Below are 26,322 nucleotides of genomic sequence, written 5' to 3'. Positions count from 1 at the left end.
AATATATTAGGCATTTAAAACCAAACTCTAAACTATATGGATATTTAAAAATCATAATAATCTCACAGTGAGAAAAATGTTATATTTTGTCACTTCCAGGTATGGTGATATTTTAAAGAGAGATACCTAAAAGTATATTGATGCAAAGTGAAAAAACTACTAGGCATATAAGTAAGACTGTGTAATATATTATAACACTGATTCATTATTAACAGAGAATAAATTCACAACTCATGTTTTCAGGTCACATTTTCTTAATATTGTCTGTGGTAAGATCACAAATGAATCTGAAAATGGTATAAGAAGTATGATTTTACAGTACATTGTGTTCTGAGTGATAATAATAGTTCCTAACAAAGTCTAATATAAGGCACAGACATTCTGTTAACAAATATCACTTGGTTCATCTAGAAGATAGGACGTAGGAATAAGACAGTCACGTCCAATTCCACATGGATTCTCAGCTCAGATCCTGGTTTTTGCACAGTTCACCTTGCGAACATGATCCGAGTGACATTTCACAAATTCCTGGATAAATGTTGCTACACTCTGCTAGGAGAGAGACAGGCTATGTCATGCACAGATCAATAATAGCACTGTGTTTCATCAGCCTCAAAATCAAAAGTGCTTCATCTGGCAAAAGCCATGGCCCTAGAGAATCTGACATATATAAACTGAATACCCTACAAGGAATGTTTACTACACAAGCTATTGGGGTAAGATAAAAGAAAACTCTAGAGATTAACAATGAAGTACAGTAAGAGAGTACTAGCTTTCTACTTCGTTATTACTACAGGCGTGAGCACAGATCACAAAAATGGAAATGAGGCTATTTAAAATTCTACAATTCCTTACAGAAAAAAAATGGGTCCAAGTACAGTAAACACCTTCAATCTTTGAAATAAAGGTTATGTAAATAAATATAAACCAAAGACAAATATAAGTTTACGATACAATAGGAATTGTATGAATCTATACAGATGAAAATGTTTTATGGAAGTTGACAAAATGCAAAATTACAGGGTTTGCTGAAAGACTCTTCAGCCTTAGTAGTAATTATGCTCAATGTTTATATGCTAAATTAACCTAAAAACCCAAGATATTTGTTGAATGGGTTATGCTCTGTTGCTTTTAATGGCAGATTCTGATATTTGGCAAAAGTTCTGTATATAGTTTGATTAACTAATTTAAGATTAATTGGTTAATGTAACTGGACAAGAGACAAAGCAAACTTGAAAACTCAAATCCTAAAATGACCTTGCTTTGTTTAAGATGGATGTTACCAAAAAAGTTTCTGAGGACAAAATCTGCTGTTGTGGAATTTAGTTGTAACTCATTCAGAGGGCAGGGGAATCAATAATTCAATATTTGAATATATAATTGAATATAATATTTGAATCAATAATTCTATATATCAATAATTGATATCAGTAATTCTAGATATCAGAGAAGATAACAGCAGTGTATACTTACGACACATATATTGAAAGTGCATCTTTATGGCATGTCTGTTCAAAGTGCAGACTTACGACGTGTATGTTCAAAGTGCAGACTTATGATGTGAATGCTGAAAGGACATACTTATAACACTTTTTTTTGAGTTGTGGGCTTGCTTAGGTGCACTCCAATTGGGGAGTTAAGGCAGAGGCAGATCAAAGCCTCTTAGACAGCAATGGTCTAGGGTAAAACGTCTTGTTTTTCAGACCATATTTTGTAAAGAATCTCTTCTCTAAGTTTCAGAAATACTGTCATACCTCCTTCTGTGAACTCAAAACTCAGTGGGTTAGTTAGTAGTATTGTTAATATAGATAAATAACCTTTTGGGGAAACTAAAAGGAGTTTATTCTTCCTTTAGAAAACATATAGAGCCAATGTACAAATAAAGATTCAGAAAATTAAATGCCTATAGTTACTCAAGTGTGTGAAAGTTGCTCAGTCGTGTCCGACTCTTTGTGACAACATGGACTATATGGTCCATGTAATTTTCCAGGGATTTTCCCATCCCAGGGATTGAACCCAGGTCTCCCACATTGCAGGTGGATTCTTTACCAGCAGAACCACAAGGGAAGCCCAAGAATACTGAAGTGGGTAGCCTATCCCTTCTCCAGCAGATCTTCCCGACCCAGGAATCAAACTAGTGTCTCCTGCATTGCAGGCAGATTCTTTACCAACTGAGCTATCTGGGAAGCCCCATATAGTTACTCAAAAGGCAACATAAATAAGCAAACTGGACCTTGCAGGATTTGGGACAAACAGGAAATTGTTCACCTCATTCTCCTTGGAAGCACCACGCCACTAACATTATTAACTCTCATACCAAAACCATACCTTCCAACACTTTCATGACACTAAATTATTTACTAATTGGTTTTGTCAGCTTTTAAGTAAGCTCCTTCAATGTCATCAATCCCTTCACTTCCTTAGTGTGAATAAACACTCAGTCTTGACTGATGTGTAGCTATTCTTCCATTTCTAATTCTCAAACTGATTCTCTAGCTCTTAATCACAAAAGCCTATAGGATACTTTCATTTATATGACAAATTATTACCTCAAACTTCACTGATTACAACAGAATTCTTCTTTTATTTCATTTAAACTTAGAAAAGGAAAAAGGCTTTGGAAAATGTTGTATGAGGGAACTGGTCCGTGAACCAGTCTTTGGAGTGACTTCCTGGATATAAAATGATGTAAAGAAAACAGGAAGATTCTTGAAGTAGAAAGCAATTTTTAAATCTTGGTTAAAAATATGCATTATCATTTCAGTGTCTTGGGAATAACTGCTCAATAAGGCAACCTTTATCCTTTTACTGAGAATGTACTATGCCCTCAATTATTCAAAATGCTGTGAAAGTTATCAAGAAAAGTATATGTGTTTTCTGTCCTTGATGATTTAATTAGCTGTTAGATGCAATAGAACTAACAAATGTTAAACTTTGAAACTATAAATACAATTATATAAAGTTTAAACATAAAATAAAATTAAAAAAAAAAAAAAAAAAAAAAAAAAAAAAAGAAAACTATTAAGTGCAGAATTGTATAAAAATTCAGTTTAGAAAAATAGAAAGATTATGAAGTTAGGATCAAGAGATAGATGTAGGTCATAACTTAAAGCTATGAACTTTAGGCTGATCTTAAGCAATTTGTTTCAATTCTTTAAGCCTTAATTGCATTATATATAAAATGATAATATCTTCCTTACAAGGTTGAAAAAGAGAGTCCATAAAAAATAATTAAATGTTTAGAAAGTAGGCCTAATAGTCATTGAATAAACACTAGCTGGTGTGTGTTGGGGAAGGCAGTACAGCATAAGGCTTAAGAGCACAACTTCTGGAATCAGGCTGCCTGGGCTCGAACCCCAGTTCTGCCACTTATGAGTTCTATTACCTTGGGCATGTTATTCCCTCTGCCTCACTTTCCCTATCTGTACAATAAAATCAGACATAGTATCTATCTCACTAAGGCATCATTTATGTTAATGAGTTAATACAAACAAAGTGCGTGGAAGAGTACCTAGCATATTAGTACACGAAAAGCATCAGCTAATATTACCTGTACTTCATTATTATTGAAAACATATAAAATAAGATTTGAAAGAATACATGCATTCAGCATAGACTGTGAGTGTTTTATAGGACAGGGGATACTCTCAGGGGCTTGTGTCAGGAAACAGAGGACTAAAACAATAGCATATATCAGGTAAAATCTTGAAGATTTTGCTGACTTGTTTGGTCTTCAAATGGAAATCAGTTGCAGGTTCCTGAAGATACATGATAAAATTCAAATTCTAGCAAAATTATTCTGGCAGTAATACATGGAAAGAAATAAAAAGACTAGAGAAGCCAGCCAGGAGAATATATCAGTACTCAAGGAAAAATAAATAACTGGTGTCACTAGAAATAGAAATTAAGAGGGATGAACAATAGAATTTGGTTGTTGATTTAGAGGTCAAAAAATAAAGAGTCAAAGGTGGTTCTGCAGCAATATTTTGGGAGAGGATTGTTTGGGAAGATTTGTTCTTTATTATTATTATTATTTTTGGTACATGGTGAGTTAGTGGTGACAGAAAATCAAAAGAAAATGTCTTCTGTAGTGAAACAGAACACATAAAAGGACATGTAGTTTTAAGCGTCACCTACAAAGGAATAACAGGATTGGCTGAGATAGGAAATTCTGCTAATCTTAGTGATATTAACTACTAAGAGTTAACAGTTGAAAGAGAAGTGTATTGTAAAAATATTAGTAATACAGACTAGACTAGGAATGACTTTTGGAAACAGTCATTGGAGAAATTTAAAGTAGACATATAAAACTGGTATCTTAATGAGAGGCAATAATTTATTTTACATTAGGCATGTTTAAGTGCTATAGAATGAGACTACAGAATAATGATTAAATAAGTACTGATGCAGATAATTTCAAATGTTTTTCAGACAGATGTCAATTTAAATACAATATATTAAGTTTTCTGTGTGTTTACATTGTCTGGCTGTGGAAATCACAGAAGCCATAGGCTGAAGTTGAAAATTTTTGTAAAATATTAAACTTCTATTCCAATGCAACTAATAAAAATATTAAAATTCTACTTCTTAAATGTAAGTATATGTGAGTTCAAAACTTTGAGATCACGTTATTATGTCTTAAATTTAATTCTACTGTACTTTAAAGGGGCAAAATGTAAAATCAATATCTTAAAATTTCCTAAAAATCTGTGTAGGATAATTAGAGTACTCTGTAGTAAAAATATAAGGTTCAGGTATCAGACCTACTACTGACACCATGAGTCTTGGATAAGTCACTCACATATAGTTTCTGTTTCTTTCTATATAAAAATAGAATAATAATTCCTATCTGAATTAAATCAAGGAGATTTCAGGTATATCAATTTTTAAAACTATATGAAAATGCTCTAAAAATTCTAAATGCCTTAAAATGTTATGATATTTTAGGTGCCTTAAATTTAATGTGATATGAAATATAAATATATACTAATATGTACAAAATGAAAGAGGGGATATAACCACAGAGACTTGGACTTTAAATTAACAAAAGAATAATACAAAGAAATCTATGCCCACAAATTTGATAACCTAGAAGAAATGGACCAATTCCTTAAGAGATATAATTTGCCAAAACTCACAAAAAGATGTGGGCAATCTGAATGTGTGTGCATGTGTGCTCAGTTGTATCTGATTCTTTGTAATCCCATGGACTATAGCCTGCCAGGCTCCTCTGTCTACGGAATTTTCCAGCCAGGAATACTGGAATGGGTTGTCATTTCCTAACCCAGGGGATCTTTCCAACCCACAAACTGAACTCGCATCTCTTATGTCTCCTGCACTGGCAGGCAGATAATTTACCAGTGTGCCTCCTGGGAAGCCCAGAAAATCTGAACAGGCCTGCTACTGCTACTGCTAAGTCACTTCAGTCGTGTCCGACTCTGTGCAACCCCATAGACAGCAGCCCACCAGACTCCTTCATCCCTGGGATTCTCCAGGCAAGAACACTGGAGTGGGTTGCCATTTCCTTCTCCAATGCATGATAGTGAAAAGGGAAAGGGAAGTCGCTCAGTTGTGTCCAACTCTTAGCGACCCCATGGACTACAGCCCACCAGGCTCCTCCGTCCATGGGATTTTCCTGGCAAGAGTACTGGAGTGGGTTGCCATTGCCTTCTCCATGAACAGGCCTATGTTTATTTAAAAAATAGGATAAACAATTAATAACCTCTAAAATAAAAAGTATCAAGTCCAGATAGGGTCACTATTTAATTTTTACTAAACTTGTAAGGAACAAATAATGCTATTCTCTGCAATCTCTTTAAGAGGATAGAAGCAGAGAAAATACTTCCTAATTCTTTGATTCAGAATTACAGACCAATACCTCTCATGCACTCAATATGCCAGCAAATTTGGAAAACTAAGCAGTGGCCACAGGACTGGAAAAGGTCAGTTTTCATTCCAATCCCAAAGAAAGGAAATGCCAAAGAATGCTCAAATGACCACACAATTGCACTCATCTCATGCTAGTAAAGTAATGCTCAAAATTCTCCAAGCCAGGCTTCAGCAATACGTGAACCGTGAACTTCCTGTTGTTCAACCTGGTTTTAGAAAAGGCAGAGGAACCAGAGATCAAATTGCCAACATCCGCTGGATCATGGAAAAAGCAATAGAGTTCCAGAAAAATATCTATTTCTGCTTTATTGACTATGCCAAAGCCTTTGACTGTGTGGATCACAATAAACTGTGGAAGATACTGAAAGAGACGGGAATACCAGACCACCTGACCTGCCTCTTGAGAAATTTGTATGCAGGTCAGGAAGCAATAGTTAGAACTAGACATGGAACAACAGACTGGTTCCAAATAGGAAAAGGAGTAGGTCAAGGCTGTATATTGTCACCCTGCTAATTTACCTTATATGCAGAGTACATCATGAGAAATGCTGGGCTGGAGGAAGCACAAGCTGGAATCAAGATTGCTGGGAGAAATATCAATAACCTCAGATATGCAGATGACACCATCCTTATGGCAGAAAGTGAAGAGGAACTAAAAAGCCTCTTGATGAAGGTAAAAGAGGAGAGTGAAAAAGTTGGCTTAAAACTCAGCATTCAGAAAATGAAGATCATGGCATCTGGTCCCATCACATCATGGCAAATAGATGGGGAAACAGTGGAAACATTGACTGACTTTATTTTGGGGGGCTCCAAAATCACTGCAGATGGTGAATGCAGCCATGAAACTAAAAGATGCTTACTCCTTGGAAGAAAAGCTATGACCAACCTAGACACCATATTAGAAAGCAGAGACATTACTTTGCCAACAAAGGTCCGTCTAGTCAAAGCTATGTTTTTTCCAGTAGTCATGTATGGATGTGAGAGTTGGACTATAAAGAAAGCTAAGCGCAGAAGAATTGATGCTTTTGAACTGTGGTGTTGGAGAAGACTCTTGAGAGTCCCTTGCACTGCAAGAAGATCCAACCAGTCCATCCTAAAAGAAATCAGTCCTAAATATTCATTGGAATGACTGATGCTAAAGCTGAAACTCTAATACTTTGGCCACCTGATGTGAAGAACTGACTCATTTGAAAATAACCTGATGCTGGCAAAGACTGAAGGCCAGAGAAGAAGGGGAAGACAGAGGATGAGATGGTTGGATGGCATCATTGACTCAATGGACATGAGTCTGAGTAAAGTCCAGGAGTTAGCGATGGACAGGGAGGCTTGGCTTACTGCAGTCCCAGGGGCCACAAAGAGTCAGACACATCTGAGTGTCTGAACTGAAATGAACTGATACACACTCCTATTTCAGAGCAGCACTATTCACAATAGCCAAGACATGGAAATAACCTACATGTCCATTAACTTGAGGAGTAAAGAAGATATATCCATATCTATAGATATAGATATATCTTCTTTACTCCTCAAGTTATATATATATATATATATAAAGGTTCCCAGGTGGCTAAGTGGTAAAGAATCAGCCTGCCAATGCAGGAGCCACAGGAAAAGCAGGTTCGATCTCTAGGGCAGGAAGATCCCCTGGAGGAGGAAACGGCAACCCACTGTAGTACTCTTGACTGGAAAATTCCATGGACAGAGGAGCCTGGTGGGCTACAGTTCATGGGGTCGCAGAATCAGACACAACTGAGCAACTGAACACACACACACACACACACACGCTTGCGTGTGCAATGGAATATTACTCAGCCATTAAAAAGAATGAAACAATGCTATTTGCGGCAACATGGCTGAACCTAGAGCTTATCATACTAAATGAAGTTAGTTAGAAAGAGAAAGTCATACACCATATAATATGGTGTATGACTTTCACTTATATGCGAAACCTAAAATATGACACACAAAAACATATCTATGAAACAAAACAGACTCACAGACACATACATCAGACTTGTGGTTGCTAAAGGGTAGAGGGGTAGAGGAGGGAAAGATTGGGAGTTTTGGAATAGAAAATACAAACTATTATGTACAGGATGAATAAACAAGGTTCTACTGCATAGCACAAGGAACTATATTCAATAGCTTGTGATAAACCATAATGGAAAAGAATATGAAAAAGAATACATATGTATAATTCAGTCTCTTTGTTGTACAGCAGAAATTAACACAACATTGTTAATGTAAATACTTTAACAAAATTTTTTAAGAAAAGAATGGAGACTTAAGGAATAACCTTTTCTTTTTCATTTGTCTTAAGATTAAACTATGATAACCAACAGTAAGTATGCTGCTGCTGCTGCTAAGTCACTTCAGTCATGTCTGACTCTGTGCAACCCCATAGACGGCAGCCCACCAGGCTCCCCCATCCCTGGGATTCTCCAGGCAAGAACACTAGAGTGGGTTGCTATTTCCTTCTCCAATGCATGAAGGTGAAAAGTTAAAGTGAAGTCGCTCAGTTGTGTCCGACTCTTAGCGACCCCATGGACTTCAGCCTACGAGGCTCCTCCATCCATGGGATTTTCCAGGCAAGAGTACTGGAGTGGGGTGCCATTGCCTTCTCCGAACGGTAGGTATAACGTGTCTAATAAGTTGCAGAAAACTCGACTTACCTGAGTAAAAGCATATATGTTACAGAAACACATTAATATAGATATTTGCCTTAAAGGTTCACATTTTATACAAGTATTTGCAAAGAACTAGGGCAATTACTAGTTAATACTGTGACTTATAGTAATAAATGGGAAGTTTTAGAATGGGCAAATGGATAAGCTAAATGAATAGTTGAAGTCTACCTTAAAAATCTAAGATACAACAGAATAAATATATTAAAAGGCTAAAATAAAGAAAAAATCTATGTGGAAAAGGAATTCTAGTAATGTGTCAAAAGATTTGGAGTTCTCCTTAATAAGACCTTATTTAAGAAATCTAGATATTAAACACTACACCAGTTTAGCAGTACCTAGGAATTTTTAAACTCATAGGCATGTCTAACACAAATATAAACTTCAAAACAAATGTAAAACAAAATACCCATGTTTATAATACAGTCTACTATAATTTATTTTGAAGTTCCCTTACCTTTATTGTCTGTCTGCTTGTTTGAAATCGTTGATCAGACACTTGCTGCTGATGCAGGAGCTTTTCGTTGACTTCTTTATATTCTTTAACAGCCAGTTCTGCTGCTTTTTTGGCATTCAAAAGCACACTGTTTTGCTGTTGCAAGGATATAATCCGTTCTCGTAATAAAATAACATTACTATTTGATTTCTGGGCAGTTATATTTTTCCACTTTTCTCTGTTAACTATATAAAAATAAGGTTTTTAATAATTTTTAAAAAATCTTGTTAAGTTAAAAACACATTGTTAATTTCATATATATTCTTACCTCTGGTAGGACCTGCTGTATGTGAAGTCTTTTGAATACTGCTATTCTTCTTTTGAAGAGCTGATTTTTTGGCATTCTTGTGAAAATAATTCTAAATTTGAAAGTTCCATAAAAATTAGATTATAACTGATGATAATTTCAAGTGAACCAACAAAATATATATTATTTATTTACTTAGAAAGGTATGTATTTATGCATAGTAAAACAAATCTGGACAATAAAAATCTATAACTGATGTCAAGAACTCATAAATGAACATAACAGTGCACTAAAGTTGACCTAGAAGGCAGAAGATAAAAGTACAAAAATCAACACAAAAGTAGTAATTTAACCTAAAGGACAGTTTAAACAGTTAGGATTAAAACAGTAGAAGCATCAAAAATAAAATAACAATATTTTATAACATTCTTTGGGAATCTAGCTCCTTTTCTAAAATACTGTTCTCTGTTGTAGAGTTATAAGTAATTCCAGCAAATGAAGTTAAAATAATGGTGATGATAATAATGTGATTCTCCTTGAAGCTGTATGTTTTCCTCATGACATTGCAATACACTGAGGCTAAATAAAATGAAACCATTTTGACTTTGTTCCAAACTGTTTCACCAGTCTATAAAAGCTTTCCCAAAACAAAAATTTAAATAGGAATGTGTTTCAAAATATTACAAATCCTGGTGGGGGGGGGCAGTCCTAAGATGACAGAGGAATAGGACAAGGAGATCATTTTCTCCCCCACAAATTCATCAAAAGAACATTTGAATGCTGAGTAAATTCCACAAAACAACTTCTGAATGCCAGCAGAGCACATCAGGCACTCAGAAAAGCAGCCCATTGTCTTCGAAAGGAGGTAGGAAAAAATATAAAGATAAAAAGAGAGACTAAAGAGGTAGGGACGGAGCTCCGTCCTGGGAAGAGAGTCTTAAAAAAGAGAGAAGTTTCCAAATACCAGGAAACACTCTCACTGGCGAATCTGTGGCGAGCTTTGGAACCTCAGAGGGCAACATAACTGGGAGGAAAAATAAATAAATAATTAAAACCCACAGATTACGTGCCCAACGGTAACTCCACCAGCGGAGAAGCAGCGCAGATGCCTGCACCCACCACTAGCAAGCGGGGGCTGGGCCGGGAGGCGCAGGCCGCATTGGTTAGTGTAAGGACCGGGCCTGAATGCCCCAAGGGCAATCTGAGGGAACTAACTTGGGATAGCAAACCAGACTGTGGGATAGCTACCCGAGAAAAGCCCTAACCTAAGACACTGTCAGGCCTGCTCACAGAACAAAGGACTGAGCAGAGCTAGCCCGGCCCATCCCCCTGTCTGGTGACAGGCAGGCGAGGGCAGCCAGAGCCGGAAGGGGGCAATCACGGCCCCAGAGAGGCATTATCTACCAAACTGCAAGCAGGCTTCATTGCTAACCAAGACTTCTTGGGATGCTGGACAGTCAACATCCGCCTGAGAAGGTGTGCGGTTGTACACCCAGAAAACCGAGCAGCAGGGATGGGGAAGGTGATAAATCGCAGAGAACACGCTCGCCAAACACCTCATCACCTGAGCTGCTCAGACCTGGGAAGGGCACAAAACGCAGGCACAACTGAGTCTGCACCTCTGAGGACTACCCGAGTGCCTGAACCTGAGCGGCTTAGACCTGGGAGGTGCATACAACCCAAGGCTGGCCTCGGACAGTTCCCGGCAGCGCAACCTAGAGCCTAAGCAGTGTAGACAGGAACAGCACACACGCTGTGAGCGGGGGCAAACCCAGTGTGGCCAAGACACTGCGAGCACACGCCAGTGTTATTTGTTTGCAGCGTCCCTCTCTTCCCCACAGCAAGACTGAACAACTGAGCCTAAAAAAGTGGCCACCACCGCCCCCTTTTGTCAGGGTGGAAATCAGACACTGAAGAGACCAGCAAACAGAAGGAGCTAAAACAGAGGGATCCTCCTTGGAAGTGACAGGTGCAATTGATTAAAACCCTGTAGTTAGTACCGACTACATAGGAAGGGGCCTACAGATCTTGAGAAATATAAATCGGATCAAGGAACTATCCGAAAATGAACTGACCCCACACTGCCCTCAACAACACCAGAGAAAGTCCTAGATATATTTTTACTATTTTTACTATCATTCTTTAATTAAAAAAATTTTTTTTTATTTTAAGTCCTCTATTTCTCCTTGAATTTTCATTTTTATAACCTATTACTTTGCAAAAAAAAAGAGACCCTACTTTTTAAAGCAAACTTCATATATATATTTTATAATTCTTGTGACTTTGTTTTCTTTTTTTTTTTCTTTATCTTGTATTTTTGAAAATCCAACCTCTACTCTAGATTTTTAATCTTTGCTTTTTGGTATGGGTTGAATGCCCCAACCAAAAGAAAAGACTGGCTGAAAAGATACAAAAACAAGACCCCTATATATGTGGTCTACAAGAGACCACCTCAAAACAAGGGACACATACAAACTGAAAGTGAAGGGCTGGAAAAAGATATTCCATGCAAATAGAGACCAAAAGAAAGCAGGAGTAGCAATACTCATATCAGATAAAATAGATTTAAAACAAAGGCTGTGAAAAGAGACAAAGAAGGATACTACATAGCAATCAAAGGATCAATCCAAGAAGAAGATATAACAATTATAAATATATATGCACCCAACATAGGAGCACCGCAATATGTAAGACAAATGCTAACAAGTATGAAAGGGGAAATTAACAATTACACAGTAATAGTGGGAGACTTTAATACCCCACTCACACTATTGGATAGATCAAAGAAACAGAAAATTAACAAGGAAACACAAACTTTAAATGATACAATGGACCAGTTAGACCTAATTGATATCTATAGGACATTTCACCTCAAAACAATGAATTTCACCTTTTTCTCAAGTGCACACGGAACCTTCTCCAGGATAGATCACATCCTGGGCCATAAATCTAGCCTTAGTAAATTCAAAAAAATTGAAATCATTCCAAGCATCTTTTCTGACCACAATGTAGTAAGATTAGATCTCAATTACAGGAGAAAAACTATTAAAAATTCCAACATTCCAGCCTCCAATATGGAGGCTAAACAACACGCTGCTGAATAACCAACAAATCACAGAAGAAATCAAAAAAGAAATCAAAATATGCATAGAAACGAATGAAAATGAAAACACAACAACCAAAACCTGTGGGACACTGTAATAGCAGGGCTAAGGGGAAGGTTCATAGCAACACAGGCACACCTCAAGAAACAAGAAAAAAGTCAAATAAATACCCTAACTCTACATCTAAAGCAACTAGAAAACGAAGAAATGAAGAACCCCAGGGTTAGTAGAAGGAAAGAAATCTTAAAAATTAGGGCAGAAATATATGCAAAAGAAACAAAGGAGACCATAGCAAAAATCAACAAAGCCAAAAGCTGCTTCTTTGAGAGAATAAATAAAATTGACAAATCATTAGCCAGACTCATCAAGAAACAAAAGGAGAAAAATCAAATCAATAAAATTAGAAGTGAAAATGGAGAGATCACAACAGACAACACAGAAATACAAAGGATCATAAGAGACTACTATCAGCAACTATATGCCAATAAAATGGACAACTTGGAAGAAATGGACAAATTCTTAGAAAAGTACAACTTTCTAAAACTGAACCAGGAAGATATAGAAAATCTTAACAGACCCAGCACAGAAATTGAAACTGTAATCAGAAATCTTCCAGCAAACAAAAGCCCAGGTCCAGATGGCTTCACAGCTGAATTCTACCAAAAATTTAGAGAAGAGCTAACAACTATCTTACTCAAACTCTTCGAGAAAATTGCAGAGGAAGGTAAACTTCCAAACTCATTCTATGAGGCCACCATCACCCTAATACCAAAACCTGACAAAGATGCCACAAAAAAAGAAAACTATACGCCAATATCACTGATGAACACAGATGCAAAAATCCTTTTGAGGATTGTTTTAAGGATTGTTTAAGGACTGTTTTAAGGATTGTTTAAGAATCCAACAACACATTAAAAAGATCATATACCATGACCAAGTGGGCTTTATCCCAGGGATGCAAGGATTCTTCAATATCCACAAATTAATCAGTGTAATACACCACATTAACAAATTTAAAAATAAAAGCCATATGATTATCTCAATAGATGCAGAGAAAGCCTTTGACAAAATTCAACATCCATTTATGATAAAAACTCTCCAGAAAGCAGGAATAGAAGGAACATATCTCAACATAATAAAAGCCATATATGATAAACCCACAGCAAACATTATCCTCAATGGTTAAAAATTGAAAGCATTTCCCCTAAAGTCAGGAACAAGACAAGGGTGCCCACTTCCACCACTACTATTCAACATAGTTTTGGAAGTTTTGGCCACAGCAATCAGAGCAGGAAAAAAAATAAATAAATAAAAGGAATCCAGATTGGAAAAGAAGAAGTAACACTCTCACTGTTTGCAGATGACATGATCCTCTACATAGAAAACCCTAAAGACTCCACCAGGAAATTACTAGAGCTAATCAATGAATAGAGTAAAGTTGCAGGATATAAAATCAACACACAGAAATCCCTTGCATTCCTATACACTAATGATGAGAAAATAGAGAAATTAAGGAAACAATTCCATTCACCATTGCAGCGAAAAGAATAAAATACTTAGGAATATATCTACCTAAAGAAACTAAAGACCTATATATAGAAAACTATAAAACACTGGTGAAAGAAATCAAAGAGGACACTAACAGAGAAATATACCATTTTCATGGATTGGAAGAATCAATATAGTGAAAATGAGTATACTACCCAAAGCAATCTATAGATTCAATGCAATCCCTATTAAGCTACCAACGGTATTTTTCATAGAACTAGAACAAATAATTTCACAATTTGTATGGAAATACAAAAAGCCTTGAATTTGAGAAAGAAGAATGGAACTGGAGGAATCAACCTGCCTGACTTCAGGCTCTACTACAAAGCCACAGTCATCAAGACAGTATGGTCCTGGCACAAGACAGAAATATAGATCAATGGAATAAGAAATAAAGCCCAGAGATAAATCCATGCACCTATGGACACCTTATCTTTGACAAAGGAGGCAAGAATATGCAATGGAGAAAAGACAATCTCTTTAACAAGTGGTTCTGGGAAAACTGGTCAACCACTTGTAAAAGAATGAAACTAGAACACTTTCTAACACCATACACAAAAATAAACTCAAAATGGATTAAAGATCTAAATGTAAGACCAGAAACTATAAAACTCCTAGAGGAGAACATAGGCAAAAACACTCTCTGACATAAATCACAGCAGGATCCTCTATGAATATTAGAGGATATTAGAAGATTCCCACCTCCCAGAATATTCTAAATAAAAGCAAAAATAAACAAACAAATGGGACCTAATTAAAATTAAAAGCTTTTGCACAACAAAGGAAACTCTAAGCAAGGTGAAAAGACAGTCTTCAGAATGGGAGAAAAAATAGCAAATGAAGCAACTGACAAAGGATTAATCTCAAAAATATACAAGCAACTCCTGCAGCTCAATTCCAGAAAAATTAATGACCCAATCAAAAAATGGGCCAAAAAACTAAATAGACATTTCTCCAAAGAAGACATACAGATGGCTAACACATGAAAAAATGCTCAACATCACTCATTATCACAGAAATGCAAATCAAAACCACATGAGGTACCATTTCACACCAGTCAGAATGGCTGCGATCCAAAAGTCTACAAGCAATAAATGCTGGAGAGGGTGTGGAGAAAAGGGAACCCTCTTACACTGTTGGTGGGAATGCAAACTAGTACAGCCACTATGGAGAACAGTGTGGAGATTCCTTAAAAAACTGGAAATAGAAGTGCCATATGATCCAGCAATCCCACTGCTGGGCATACACACTGAGGAAACCAGAACTGAAAGAGACACGTGTACCCCAATGTTCATCGCAGCACTGTTTATAATAGCCAGGGCATGGAAGCAACCTAGATGTCCATCAGCAGATGAATGGATAAGAAAGCTGTGGTACATATACACAATGGAGTATTACTCAGCCATTAAAAAGAATACATTTGAATCAGTTCTAATGAGGTGGATGAAACTGGAGCCTATTATACAGAGTGACGTAAGCCAGAAAGAAAAACACCAATACAGTATACTAACGCATATATATATGGAGTTTAGAAATATGGTAACAATAACCCTGTATGTGAGACAGCAAAAGAGACACAGATGTATAGAACAGTCTTTTGGACTCTGTGGGAGAGGGCGAGGGTGGAATGATATAGGAGAATGGCATTGAAACATGTATAGTATCATATGTGAAACGAATCGCCAGTCCAGGTTTGATGCATGATACAGGATGCTCAGGGCTGGTGCACTAGGATGACCCAGAGGGATGGTATGGGGAGGGAGGTGGGAGGGTGGGTCAGGATGGGGAACATGTGTACACACATGGCAGATTCATGTTGATGTATGGCAAAACCAATACAATATTGTAAAGTAATTAGCCTCAAATTAAAATAAATTAATTTATATTAAAAAATATTATAAATCCTAACAATAAAATATATCGTCTTAAGAATTTATTGCCAGGGAACAGGAACAATATCAATCTAGAAAATTATTTCTTTAAATAAAAGAACCTTTTTCAAAAAATCCAATTCAATTGAAGGAAAGTAAAAATTTAACTGATTGTTATTCTGACATTGAGCCATATATTTTATATTGACAGACATATACGTTATACTAAATTATATATGGGCTTCCTTTGTGGCTCAGTGGTAAAGAACCCACCTACCCATATATAAACCATGTCCTTAAAGTAAAAAAACTGATTTATTAACACAAATACCATAGACTCCTAAGATAGGAACTTCCTTTAAAATAAATACTTTCCTATAAATGAAACATGTTTCATTTCTCAAGGTATTTTTATTTTTCATTTTTATTTACTTGATTTTAAATTAATTAATCAATTCTTTAATCATTAAGACTCAATTAATATTATGTACTGACTACTGTAAAAAGATCCAAATCAGAACTACCAATTACCAATATTAGTTACCATGTATGTGAGCTAAGTTGCTCACTAAATAGTGTCCCACTCTTGCAACCCCATAGACTATAGCCTACCAGACTCCTCTGTCCATGGGATTTTCCAGGCAAGAATACTGGAGTGTGTTGCCATTTCGTTCTCCAATTAGTTACCTTCAGATAAGATCAGATCAGATCAGTCGCTCAGTCGTGTCCGAATTTTTGCAACCCCATGAATCGCAGCACGCCAGGCCTCCCTGTCCATCACCAACTCCCGGAGTTCACTCAGACTCACGTCCATCGAGTCAGTGATGCCATCCAACCATCTCATCCTCTGTCGTCCCCTTCTCCTCTTGCCCCCAATCCCTCCCAGCAACAGAGTCTTTTCCAATGAGTCAACTCTTCGCATGAGGTGGCCAAAGTACTGGAGCTTCAGCTTTAGCATCATTCCCTCCAAAGAAATCCCAGGGCTGATCTCCTTCAGAATGGACTGGTTGGATCTCCTTGCAGTCCAAGGGACTCTCAAGAGTCTTCTCCAACACCACAGTTCAAAAGCATCAATTCTTCAGTGCTCAGCCTTCTTCACAGTCCAACTCTCACATCCATACATGACCACTGGAAAAACCATAGCCTTGACTAGACAAACCTTTGTTGGCAAAGTAATGTCTCTGCTTTTGAATATGCTATCTAGGTTGGTCGTAAACTTTCCTTCCAAGGAGTAAGCGTCTTTTAATTTCATGGCTGCAGTCACCATCCGTGGTGATTTTGGAGCCCAGAAAAATAAAGTCTGACACTGTTTCCACTGTTTCCCCATCTATTTCCCATGGAGTGATGGGATCGGATGCCATGATCTTTGTTTTCTGAATGTTGAGCTTTAAGCCAACTTTTTCACTCTCCACTTTCACTTTCATCAAGAGGCTTTTGAGTTCCTCTTCGCTTTCTGCCATAAGGGTGGTGTCATCTGCATATCTGAGGTTATTGATATTTCTCCTGGCAATCTTGAATCCAGCTTGTGTTTCTTCCAGTCCAGCCTTTCTCATGATGTACTCTGCATATAAGGTAAATAAACAGGGTGACAATATACAGCCTTGATGAACTCCTTTTCCTATTTGGAACCAGTCTGTTGTTGCATGTCCAGTTCTAACTATTGCTTCCTGACCTGCATACAAATTTCTCAAGAGGCAGATCAGGTGGTCTGGTATTCCCACCTCTTTCAGAATTTTCTACAGTTTATTGTGATCCACACAGTCAAAGGCTTTGGCATAGTCAATAAAGCAGAAATAGATGTTTTTCTGGAATTCTCTTGCTTTTCCCATGATCCAGTGGTTGGTATCAAATTAACTGGACCTAAAATTAAAAAGAGGCTTCCATTTCCAGTGTTACTACTCATGAGAAATCCAGAAATATACTTTGAAGTAAGCACATTTAAATCATGTTTTAAATGTGAGAAAGTGTTACGGTAAATTCTGAGGCCAAAAATAAAGTAAAGCAAGAATTCAGAGGGATTTCCCCGGTGGACCAGTTGTTAGGATTCTGGGCTTTCACTGCTGGGGACCCGGGTTTGATCCCTAGTTGGGAAACTAAGATCCTACAAGTCTTGCGTTGCAGCCCAAACAAACAAATTCAGAGACAAGCAATAAGCAAAGTGGCCAGCAAAATATAAGCCAACTGATAATCCTTTTTGATCTTTCAGTTCAGTCGTTCAGTTGTGTCTGACTCTGCGTCCCCAGCAGGACAGGCTTTCCTGACATCACCAACTCCTGGAACTTACTCAAACTCATGTCCATCGAGTCAGTGATTCCATCCAACCATTTCATTCTCTGTCATCCCCTTCTCCTCCCATCTTCAATCTTTCCCAGCATCAGGGTCTTTCAAATGAGTCAGTTCTTCACATCAGGTGGCCAAAGTATTGGAGTTTCAGCTTCAGCATCAGTCCTTCCAATGAACACTGGGGCCTGATTTCTTTTAGGATGGACTGGTTGGATCTTCTTGCAGTCCAAGGGACTCTCAAGAGTCTTCTCCAACACCACAGTTCTAAAGCATCAATTCTTCAGTGCTCAGCTTTCTTTACAGTCCAACTCTCACATCCATACGTAACTACTGGAAAAACCATAGCTTTGACTACACGGACTTTTATTGGCAAAGTAATGTCTCTGCTTTTTAATATGCTGTCTAGGTTGGTCATAGCTTTTCTTCCAAGGAGTAAGCGTCTTTTAATTTCATGGCTGCATTCACCATCTGCAGTGATTTTGGAGCCCCAAAAAATAAAGTCAGCCACTGTTTCCACTGTTTCCCCATCTATTTGCGATGAAGTGATGGGACTGGATACCATGATCTTCATTTTCTGAATGTTGAGCTCTAAGCCAACTTTTTCACTCTCCTCTTTCACTTCCATCAAATAGGCTCTTTAGTTATTCTTTGCTTTCTGCCATAAGGGTGGTGTCATCTGCATATCTGAGGTTATTGATATTTCTCCCAGCAATCTTGATTCCAGCTTGTGCTTCATCGAGCCCAGCGTTTCTCATGATGTACTCTGCATATAAGTTAAATAAGCAGGGTGACAATAACAGCCTTGACATACTCCTTTCCCAATCTGGAACCAGTCTGTTATTCCATGTTCATTTCTAACTGTTGCTTCTTGATCTGCATACAGATCTTTAAACTCATTTAAATAGCAACACAGGATGTAGGAGGAAAGGCAAGTCTAGGCTCCAACTCTAGATGAGAAATCTGAGGTCACAATGCTAGGGCACTGCATATAGCAAAAGCCTGTATATCTTCTTTATTCTTGAGTAGTATTCTATAGTATGGATTAACCATTCAGCTATTGAAGAAAATTTTTTTGTTGCAGTTTGTAGCTATTAAAAAAAAGCTGTTATCACCACTCATGTACAGATGTAACTGTTTGGGATAAACAGAAATTTAATTTCTATGAGATAAATGTCCAAGAGTAAGATGGCTGGGTTGTATGGGAAGCATAAACTTTCTTTAAAAGAAACTACCAACTGCTTCCAAGAATGCTGTACCACTTTATATTCACAGTACTATATGAGAGATATACTAGTACTATATGAGCGACCCAATTTCTCTGCATCGTTGTCAGCACTTGGTATTTTTTAATTTTAGCTGTTCTAATAGATGTGTATCTTATCAGGGTTTCAATCTCTATTTCCCTAATGGTTAATGATGTTGAACATCTTTATATGTGCTTATTTGCTATCCATTTATTCGTTTCTGTGAAATGTCTGTTCATGTCTTTTGCCTCTTTTCTAATTGAATTATTTTTCTACTGTTGAGCCTCAACAAAAATCCTTATATATTCAAGATATCAGTGTTTTGTCAAATACATGGTTTTATAAATACTTCCTTCTGGTCTGTATCATGGTGTTTTTTTTAACCCCCTTCATACGGTCTTTCACAAAGGCAAAGTTCTTAATTTTGATGCAGTTTAATCTACTGGTGTTTTCTTTTAAGGACCATGTTTTTGATAACATGTCTAAAAACTCTTCAGCAAGTTCTAAGTTTAAACACTCTAAGATTTTCTCTTATGGTTTCTTCTTAAAGTTTTACCTTTTCATCACTATCTGTGATTTATTTCAAGTTAATTTTTGTATAAAGTGTGGGGTTTAGGTTCATTTTTTTTTTTTTTTTTTTTTTTGCCTAGGGATCTCCAATTTTTCCAGTACTACTTGTCTCCTCTACTGAACTGTTTTACACCTTTTTCAAAAATCAGTTATTTTTCATACTTGTAAATCCATTTCTAGGTTCTCTATTTCATTATGTAAGTGTTAAACCTTTCTTCCCCTCCTGGGGGATGCTTGGTATCACCAGTCTTGACATTAAATTGAGTGGTGGGCACTGATGACATCCTTTGTGGTGGGAACACAAAGCTGTTATTTTTTTGTTAAAATTTCCATTTGGTTCTATTTTATATCTTCTATTTCTTTGATGAGAATTTCTACTTCATTCTTGAGATGTTCTTGTTTTTCATTGTTTCAAGCCTGTTTGTAAATGCTTCTTGAAGCATTTTTAATGATAGCTACTTTAAACTACTATCATATAGTTTGAATGGCTGTGTCAGCTTGCTGTTAGCTTCTCTTGCTATCTTTTTTTCATACACGTTGAGGTGTTTCTGGTTGCTAGGTATGATGAATGATTTTGAATTACATTCTGGACATTTTAGGTGGTGTATTCCTCAGTACTTCCCAGCTGGGGATGGAGGTCCAGTCTCTGATGATATCCTGGTTGGTAAGGGGCACCTCATTATCACTGGGGGTGAAAGCTTGGGCTCCCCAAAGACCTCTGCTGATACCACCTTGGTTGGGAACTGGAGCATGATCTTGTTTCTGTTCCTCACTTGGCCTCTCTTGACATAGTGGAGAGGGTATGGGAGGCTTTATAGATATGGGAGGTTATGAAAGTCCCCATCTCTGCACTTGACCTCTGAAATTGAGAGAAACCTCTGCTAGGAAAGGAAAGGGCCATCTCTTCATTGCTGGATACAGATGGATGTCCAACTCCCTGTGTGACCTCTAATGGCATAAAGGGAAGAGTCATTACCAATGGCTCTTCAATGGGTCCTAAAAGGAGGAGAAGGCATGCCTTCTTACAGCTAGGTGAGATACAAGTGTGTGTTCCTCACTAGGTCTTTACTGGTTGAGGGTAGAGGTAGGGTTGCAGTTTTTTCCATGGTGTTTGGCTAGGGTAGGGCAGTTATTATGTAAAAGTTTTCTGTTTTACTGGGCTGTCCATTTTCTGGTTCTTTGACTAGAGAGAACCGGGTTTTATAGGGGGCTTCTATCATCTGACCAACTGGCCTTTCCAAGTTGCAGATTTCTTCAGCATCCAGGCCAGGATATATGAGGCAAAATGAAAACCCAGAGACCTCACTAACCAGGTTGTTCCTCCAATTCTGAGATCCCTACTTGGTCTGTCTCCTCTCTACTTTTCAGAATCTTCTCATTGTTTTATTATTAATTTATATTGATAGAGTCCCTATCAAAATCCCAAAGGTTTGTTTGTGAGAAGCTGATTCCAAAGAACAAAGGACCAAGAATACTGAAGGGACTCTTGAACGAAAACAAGATGGGAGACTTGTTCTATTATCAATTAAGACTACTATAAAATAACAATGACAAGACAGTATGATATAGATGAATATAGTGATGGAACAGAAGAAAAAGTCTAGTTACATACCCACATGTATATGCACACCTGATTTACAACAAAGGTGGTGCTACTGCACAGAGTGGGGGAAAGTGTAAAACTTAATCCCTATCATTCATCATATGTAAAAATCAATGTCAGACATAGAGGTCAAAATCAAAACAGTAAATCAGACAATACAGAAAAAGGCAACAAGGTAGTATAAAAATACTGAAGTCAAAGTAGGTAAAAAATTTATAGAGAGCATAAAACAGTATTATTCATACAGGAAAAATTATTAAATTTGACCACATTAGAATTATGATGTTTTATTCCCCAAAAGATTCCACTAAAAAGAGTGAAAGGGCACAGGATGGCATAGGGCAGAATATAGGATCAACAGAAGACTCATATGTAGTATACATAAGAACTCCAGATGAATAAGGAAAAGACAGACAATTCATTTGTAAAGCGGGAAGCACTTAAGGAAGCAATTCACTGAAGAACTCCAAATGAATAATAATTATAAGAAGTAGTATTCAACACCTTATTAGTAATCATAGAACATAAACTCACAATAATATACCTCAATATACAAACAAAAGTGGCTGAGATAAGAAGGACTAACATAACACATGTTGATAAGAAGCAGTAAAAATGTTCATATACTGCTAGGGGATGCAACAAATTGGTACAACACTTTGGAAAACAGTATCATCTAAGATCTTAGAAACACAGAATCTATGGTGCAGTAATCCTACCCCCAGGCATTTCATTGTAGAAATGCCCATACTTGTGTTTACAAGAATATTCATTGTAACATCATTTACAAGAAATCCAAACTGAAGCAACCCAAAATTCAATAGTAGAATGGGTATATAAACTGTGATATATTCCGATAGTGAAATAATATACAACAATAAAAATGAACATATCCCCCATAATACTGAACAAAAAGGCCAGAGACAAAATAAAATATAGATTCCATAAAGTTCAAAAACAGGCAAAATTAACCATAATGTTAGGAGAGATAAAACAATAAAGAAAAGAAGGGGAGTGACTAAAATTAAGATAATGGTTACCTTGGAAGTAAGTGAGAAGTTCTAATATTTGCCAAATACAATTGGTACAATTTGACCAACTATAATTTTCTGACTCCCAACAATGTACATAGATCTATTCAAAGTAGTTTATACTACATTCTCTTATTTTATGAATAGAATTATGAGTTTCTTTTATTTATAAATTCATTAAGCTGTACACAATCAACTTCAGTTACACAAAAATTCCAACCAAATAATGTATAGCAAAATAGATTTCTTTAAAAACTATTTATCAACGAACCACTCAATCAGCAGGTACTTAGCATATAGTTTTTCATCTAAACTTTATTATGGTAGTAACTAAGATATACTTTAGTCATTCTTGAGTTTTTTGCTCCAAAGTTCTGTCAAGATCTCAAAAAATAAACAGCTTTAGACAAGGTTTTTAAAGAACCTTGCAGGTTAATTCAAGCTAATCTTTTTTAAAAAACAAAATAAAATTATCTTTTCTCAGTTTTTCACTGATCTATGCCAAATAGTAAATCTTTAGTGACATGATATATCAGTAATAAGAATTACTGAATAAGCTGTCTTGGAACATTAATATTTTAAGACTTAAAATATATTGGGGAATAAAATACATTAGCATGCAATAAGAAATAAATCAGAAAAATAAAATAAATACATTGGGCAGCATGTATTTATTTGTACATGTATATACATTACCTAATGTATTTATATTAGGTAGAAATTAGAAATTCAAAGATTTAGTCAGACTAAATTTGTTATTATGAAAGCTAATACAAAAACAGAAGTTTCTTCTCTTTGTATATTTTATGTACCTGAAAATAGTAATGAACTTATTATCACATTTATTTCTGGCTGAGATACTTTTAAGATTTATATTTAGGAAAATTATATCTACTTACATTTTTATCTATGCAAAAGATTTTTAACAAATTAGTACTTGAAAATTATTTAAGTGAGTATTTTCACTGCATATTACAAAGAAAACAATTTTTAAGGATTCACATTAAATCACTGGCAAGAAAAATTGATTAAAGTTATGACACATGAGATGAAATTAAAAAGTCTATAATTAATCAAAACTGTTATATACCTTTGGGGTCTTGTCCTCTACATTTGGATATATCTGTACTATTTCTTTTCCTTGCATTTGGCTGTCCTCTGTCTGGTCACGTTCTTTCTGGTCTCGTCTGTCTTCTGTTGGACTTATTTTCTGGGATGTTTCTACAATAATTGTTCCCAAATTTCGTAAGTTCTGTGTTTCAGAATCACTGATTTTGGAAAAAGGGGGAGACATAAAACCCAAGAAGAAGAGTTGTTAAATGTACCTCTTTTAAGTTCAAGACTAAATAATAGCACAAGTTTCATATATATACATATAGCTGTAAATTTAATTTGAACATTTACTAGTTCTCATTGTTAAGAGACAGTCTAAATATATTGAGAGAAAATTTGTATAAATAGATTTTACTAAATTATAAAATCTCATCAAGAATTTAGATTATGTAATATCACATGCTTGCCAGTATCACTTCTATAGTATTTCCCTAAGTGTAAAACTCAGGAAGCACATGTTTTGACATGTTCAAGGTTAGAACACTCACTACTTTCTGAGCCAGGGCAGAAAGTTTTAATAGTTTGTAACAGAAAGGAAAGTTTTCTCTTAGTGTAGGACAAAATTTGAATCTCTGAGCCATTCACCCACTGATCTTAGTTCCATCTCTTATGAGTAGTCATCGTTTAATAAAATACTTAAGGAAATCCTTGCCCTTGGGTAGCTTTCATCCTAGTGGGGTGGGGGTACACATAAGAAATAAGAGGACTAAGTTTTACACACAGTGTGTGTTAATAGTTTGAAATAGTACATTAATAGTTTGTGTAAAAAAAAATAAAGGGAAGAAGATTAGAAGTGCTAGTGTTAATGTTGACTAGAAATCTAAGTCCAATCTCTTTTCTACATGGATGATCTATTTGGACATAGAGCAATGAAGAATTGATAATTTTGAACTATGGTGTTGGAGAAGACTCTTGAGAGTCCTTGGACTGCAAGGAGATCCAGCCAGTCCATTCTAAAGGAGATCAGTCCTGGGTGTTCTTTGGAAGGAATGATGCTAAAGCTGAAACTCCAGTACTTTGGCCACCTCATGTGAAGAGTTGACTCATTGGAAAAGACTCTGATGCTGGGAGGGATTGGGGGCAAGAGGAGAAGGGGACGACAGAGGATGAGATGGCTGGATGGCATCACCGACTCGATGGACATGAGTTTGGGTGAACTCCGGAAGTTGGTGATGGACAGGGAGGCCTGGCATGCTGCAATTCATGGGGTCACAAAGAGTCGGACACAACTGAGCAACTGAACTGAACTGAACTGAACTGATATGACACCAGCAACAGTGGTTTCTCTAAGAAAAACATCTCTAGCTTGATCTAATATTCTTAACATAAATGTTTTTGAGATGCTTTCCCATCCTGATCCCTCTTGAAAGAACACCAGCGTATTCTGATGGACCATTATGTCCAGAATTTAATTTCATATTTCAGGTGTACTATGAGAAGTCCTGATAGATGCAGACTAAATTTGTGTAAGCTTTTCCAGCATGCATTATGAACTGAGGCATAAAGGATTTAACAAAACCTCCTAAAATATTTTTACATACATTAAGTCTCATATTTTTCCCATTGTATAGCTGAAAATTTGGCATTTTAAGCCAAGTATAGGACCCTATAATCTTTTGGATAACTATATCTTCCCAGTCTATTGTGATCTTTGGGGATTTTGATTCTATTTTGTAATGTATTTTCCAGCACTTTCACTGTCTCCTTTTCCACAGATTTGATAAACATGTTTTGCTGAAATTCTGCTTTTCTTCTTCAAAGTATTAACAACCCCTGCTGATTGTTACCTATCAAGATAAAGGTAATTCGTATATTGGGACCCACAAAATGCAAGTTGCCCCAGTGGCCCCAGTCAGTAACCAAAACCAAATTCATCATCAAAACATTAATGCAAAATACATCACTGTCAAGGAAATTTAACATACACCAATCACAATCCCCCAACCCAGCTTCAGCTAGTTTACCTTACCCACTAGCCTTAAAAGAAAATCCCTGATCTTCTAATCAGTCATGTTCTGTTTCTGCTTGGCCTCTTCTTACTGTTGCTGTATAGCCGCTAAGTTGTGTCCAACTCTTTTGCCATCTCATGGACTCTAGCCCACCAGGCTCCTCTATCCACGGGATTTCCCAGGAAAGAATACTGGAGTGGACTGCCATTTTCTTCTCCGGGGGATCTTCCTGACACAAGGATCAAACCCATGTCCCCCTTATTTGTAAGCAGATTCTTTACCACTGAACCACCAGAGAAGCCCTGGCCTCTTCTAAAGTGCTTTAAAACTCCCTCTTGCCTCAAATCTCTTAAAGAGTCCTCCACAGCTTGTTAGGCACTGGACTCCCCTAATCTGTGCTTGTTCCCCACACTTGTTACTAAATTGTATTTTTTTTTGTTGTTATTTGACATCATGCTTTTATAATGCTATACAACAATGGGAGATAAATATTAATAAGGTAATGATGATATCGGAGAAGGCAATGGCACCCCACTCCAGTACTCTTGCCCAGAAAATCCCATGGACAGAGGAGCCTGGTAGGCTGCAGTCTATGGGGTCGCTAAGAGTCGGACACGACTGAGCGACTTCACTTTCACTTTTCACTTTCATACACTGGAGAAGGAAATGGCAACCCACTCCAGTGTTCTT

General features: G+C 36.7%; 1 protein-coding gene across 5 annotated transcripts in view; it reads right to left on the bottom strand.

Annotated features, from left to right (window-relative positions):
* The window catches only part of CNTLN (centlein), a 357,018-nt gene that overhangs the window by 69,917 nt on the left and 260,779 nt on the right, over positions 1 to 26,322 (bottom strand). For all 5 annotated transcript variants that reach the window (XM_070375943.1, XM_070375940.1, XM_070375942.1 and 2 more), the window contains 3 exons: positions 23,661 to 23,838; positions 9,338 to 9,428; positions 9,031 to 9,254 (listed from right to left, as the gene is read on the bottom strand). In XM_070375943.1, coding sequence (XP_070232044.1) covers positions 9,031 to 9,254; positions 9,338 to 9,428; positions 23,661 to 23,838 — 493 coding nt within the window. The remainder of the gene's footprint in view (positions 1 to 9,030; positions 9,255 to 9,337; positions 9,429 to 23,660; positions 23,839 to 26,322) is intronic.

The sequence above is a fragment of the Bos mutus genome, chromosome 8 (genome assembly GCF_027580195.1).
Source record: "Bos mutus isolate GX-2022 chromosome 8, NWIPB_WYAK_1.1, whole genome shotgun sequence".
Classification (NCBI taxonomy): domain Eukaryota; kingdom Metazoa; phylum Chordata; class Mammalia; order Artiodactyla; family Bovidae; genus Bos; species Bos mutus.
The sequence above is the reverse complement of the archived record's forward strand: the minus strand, read 5'-3'. Positions and strand labels throughout refer to the sequence as shown.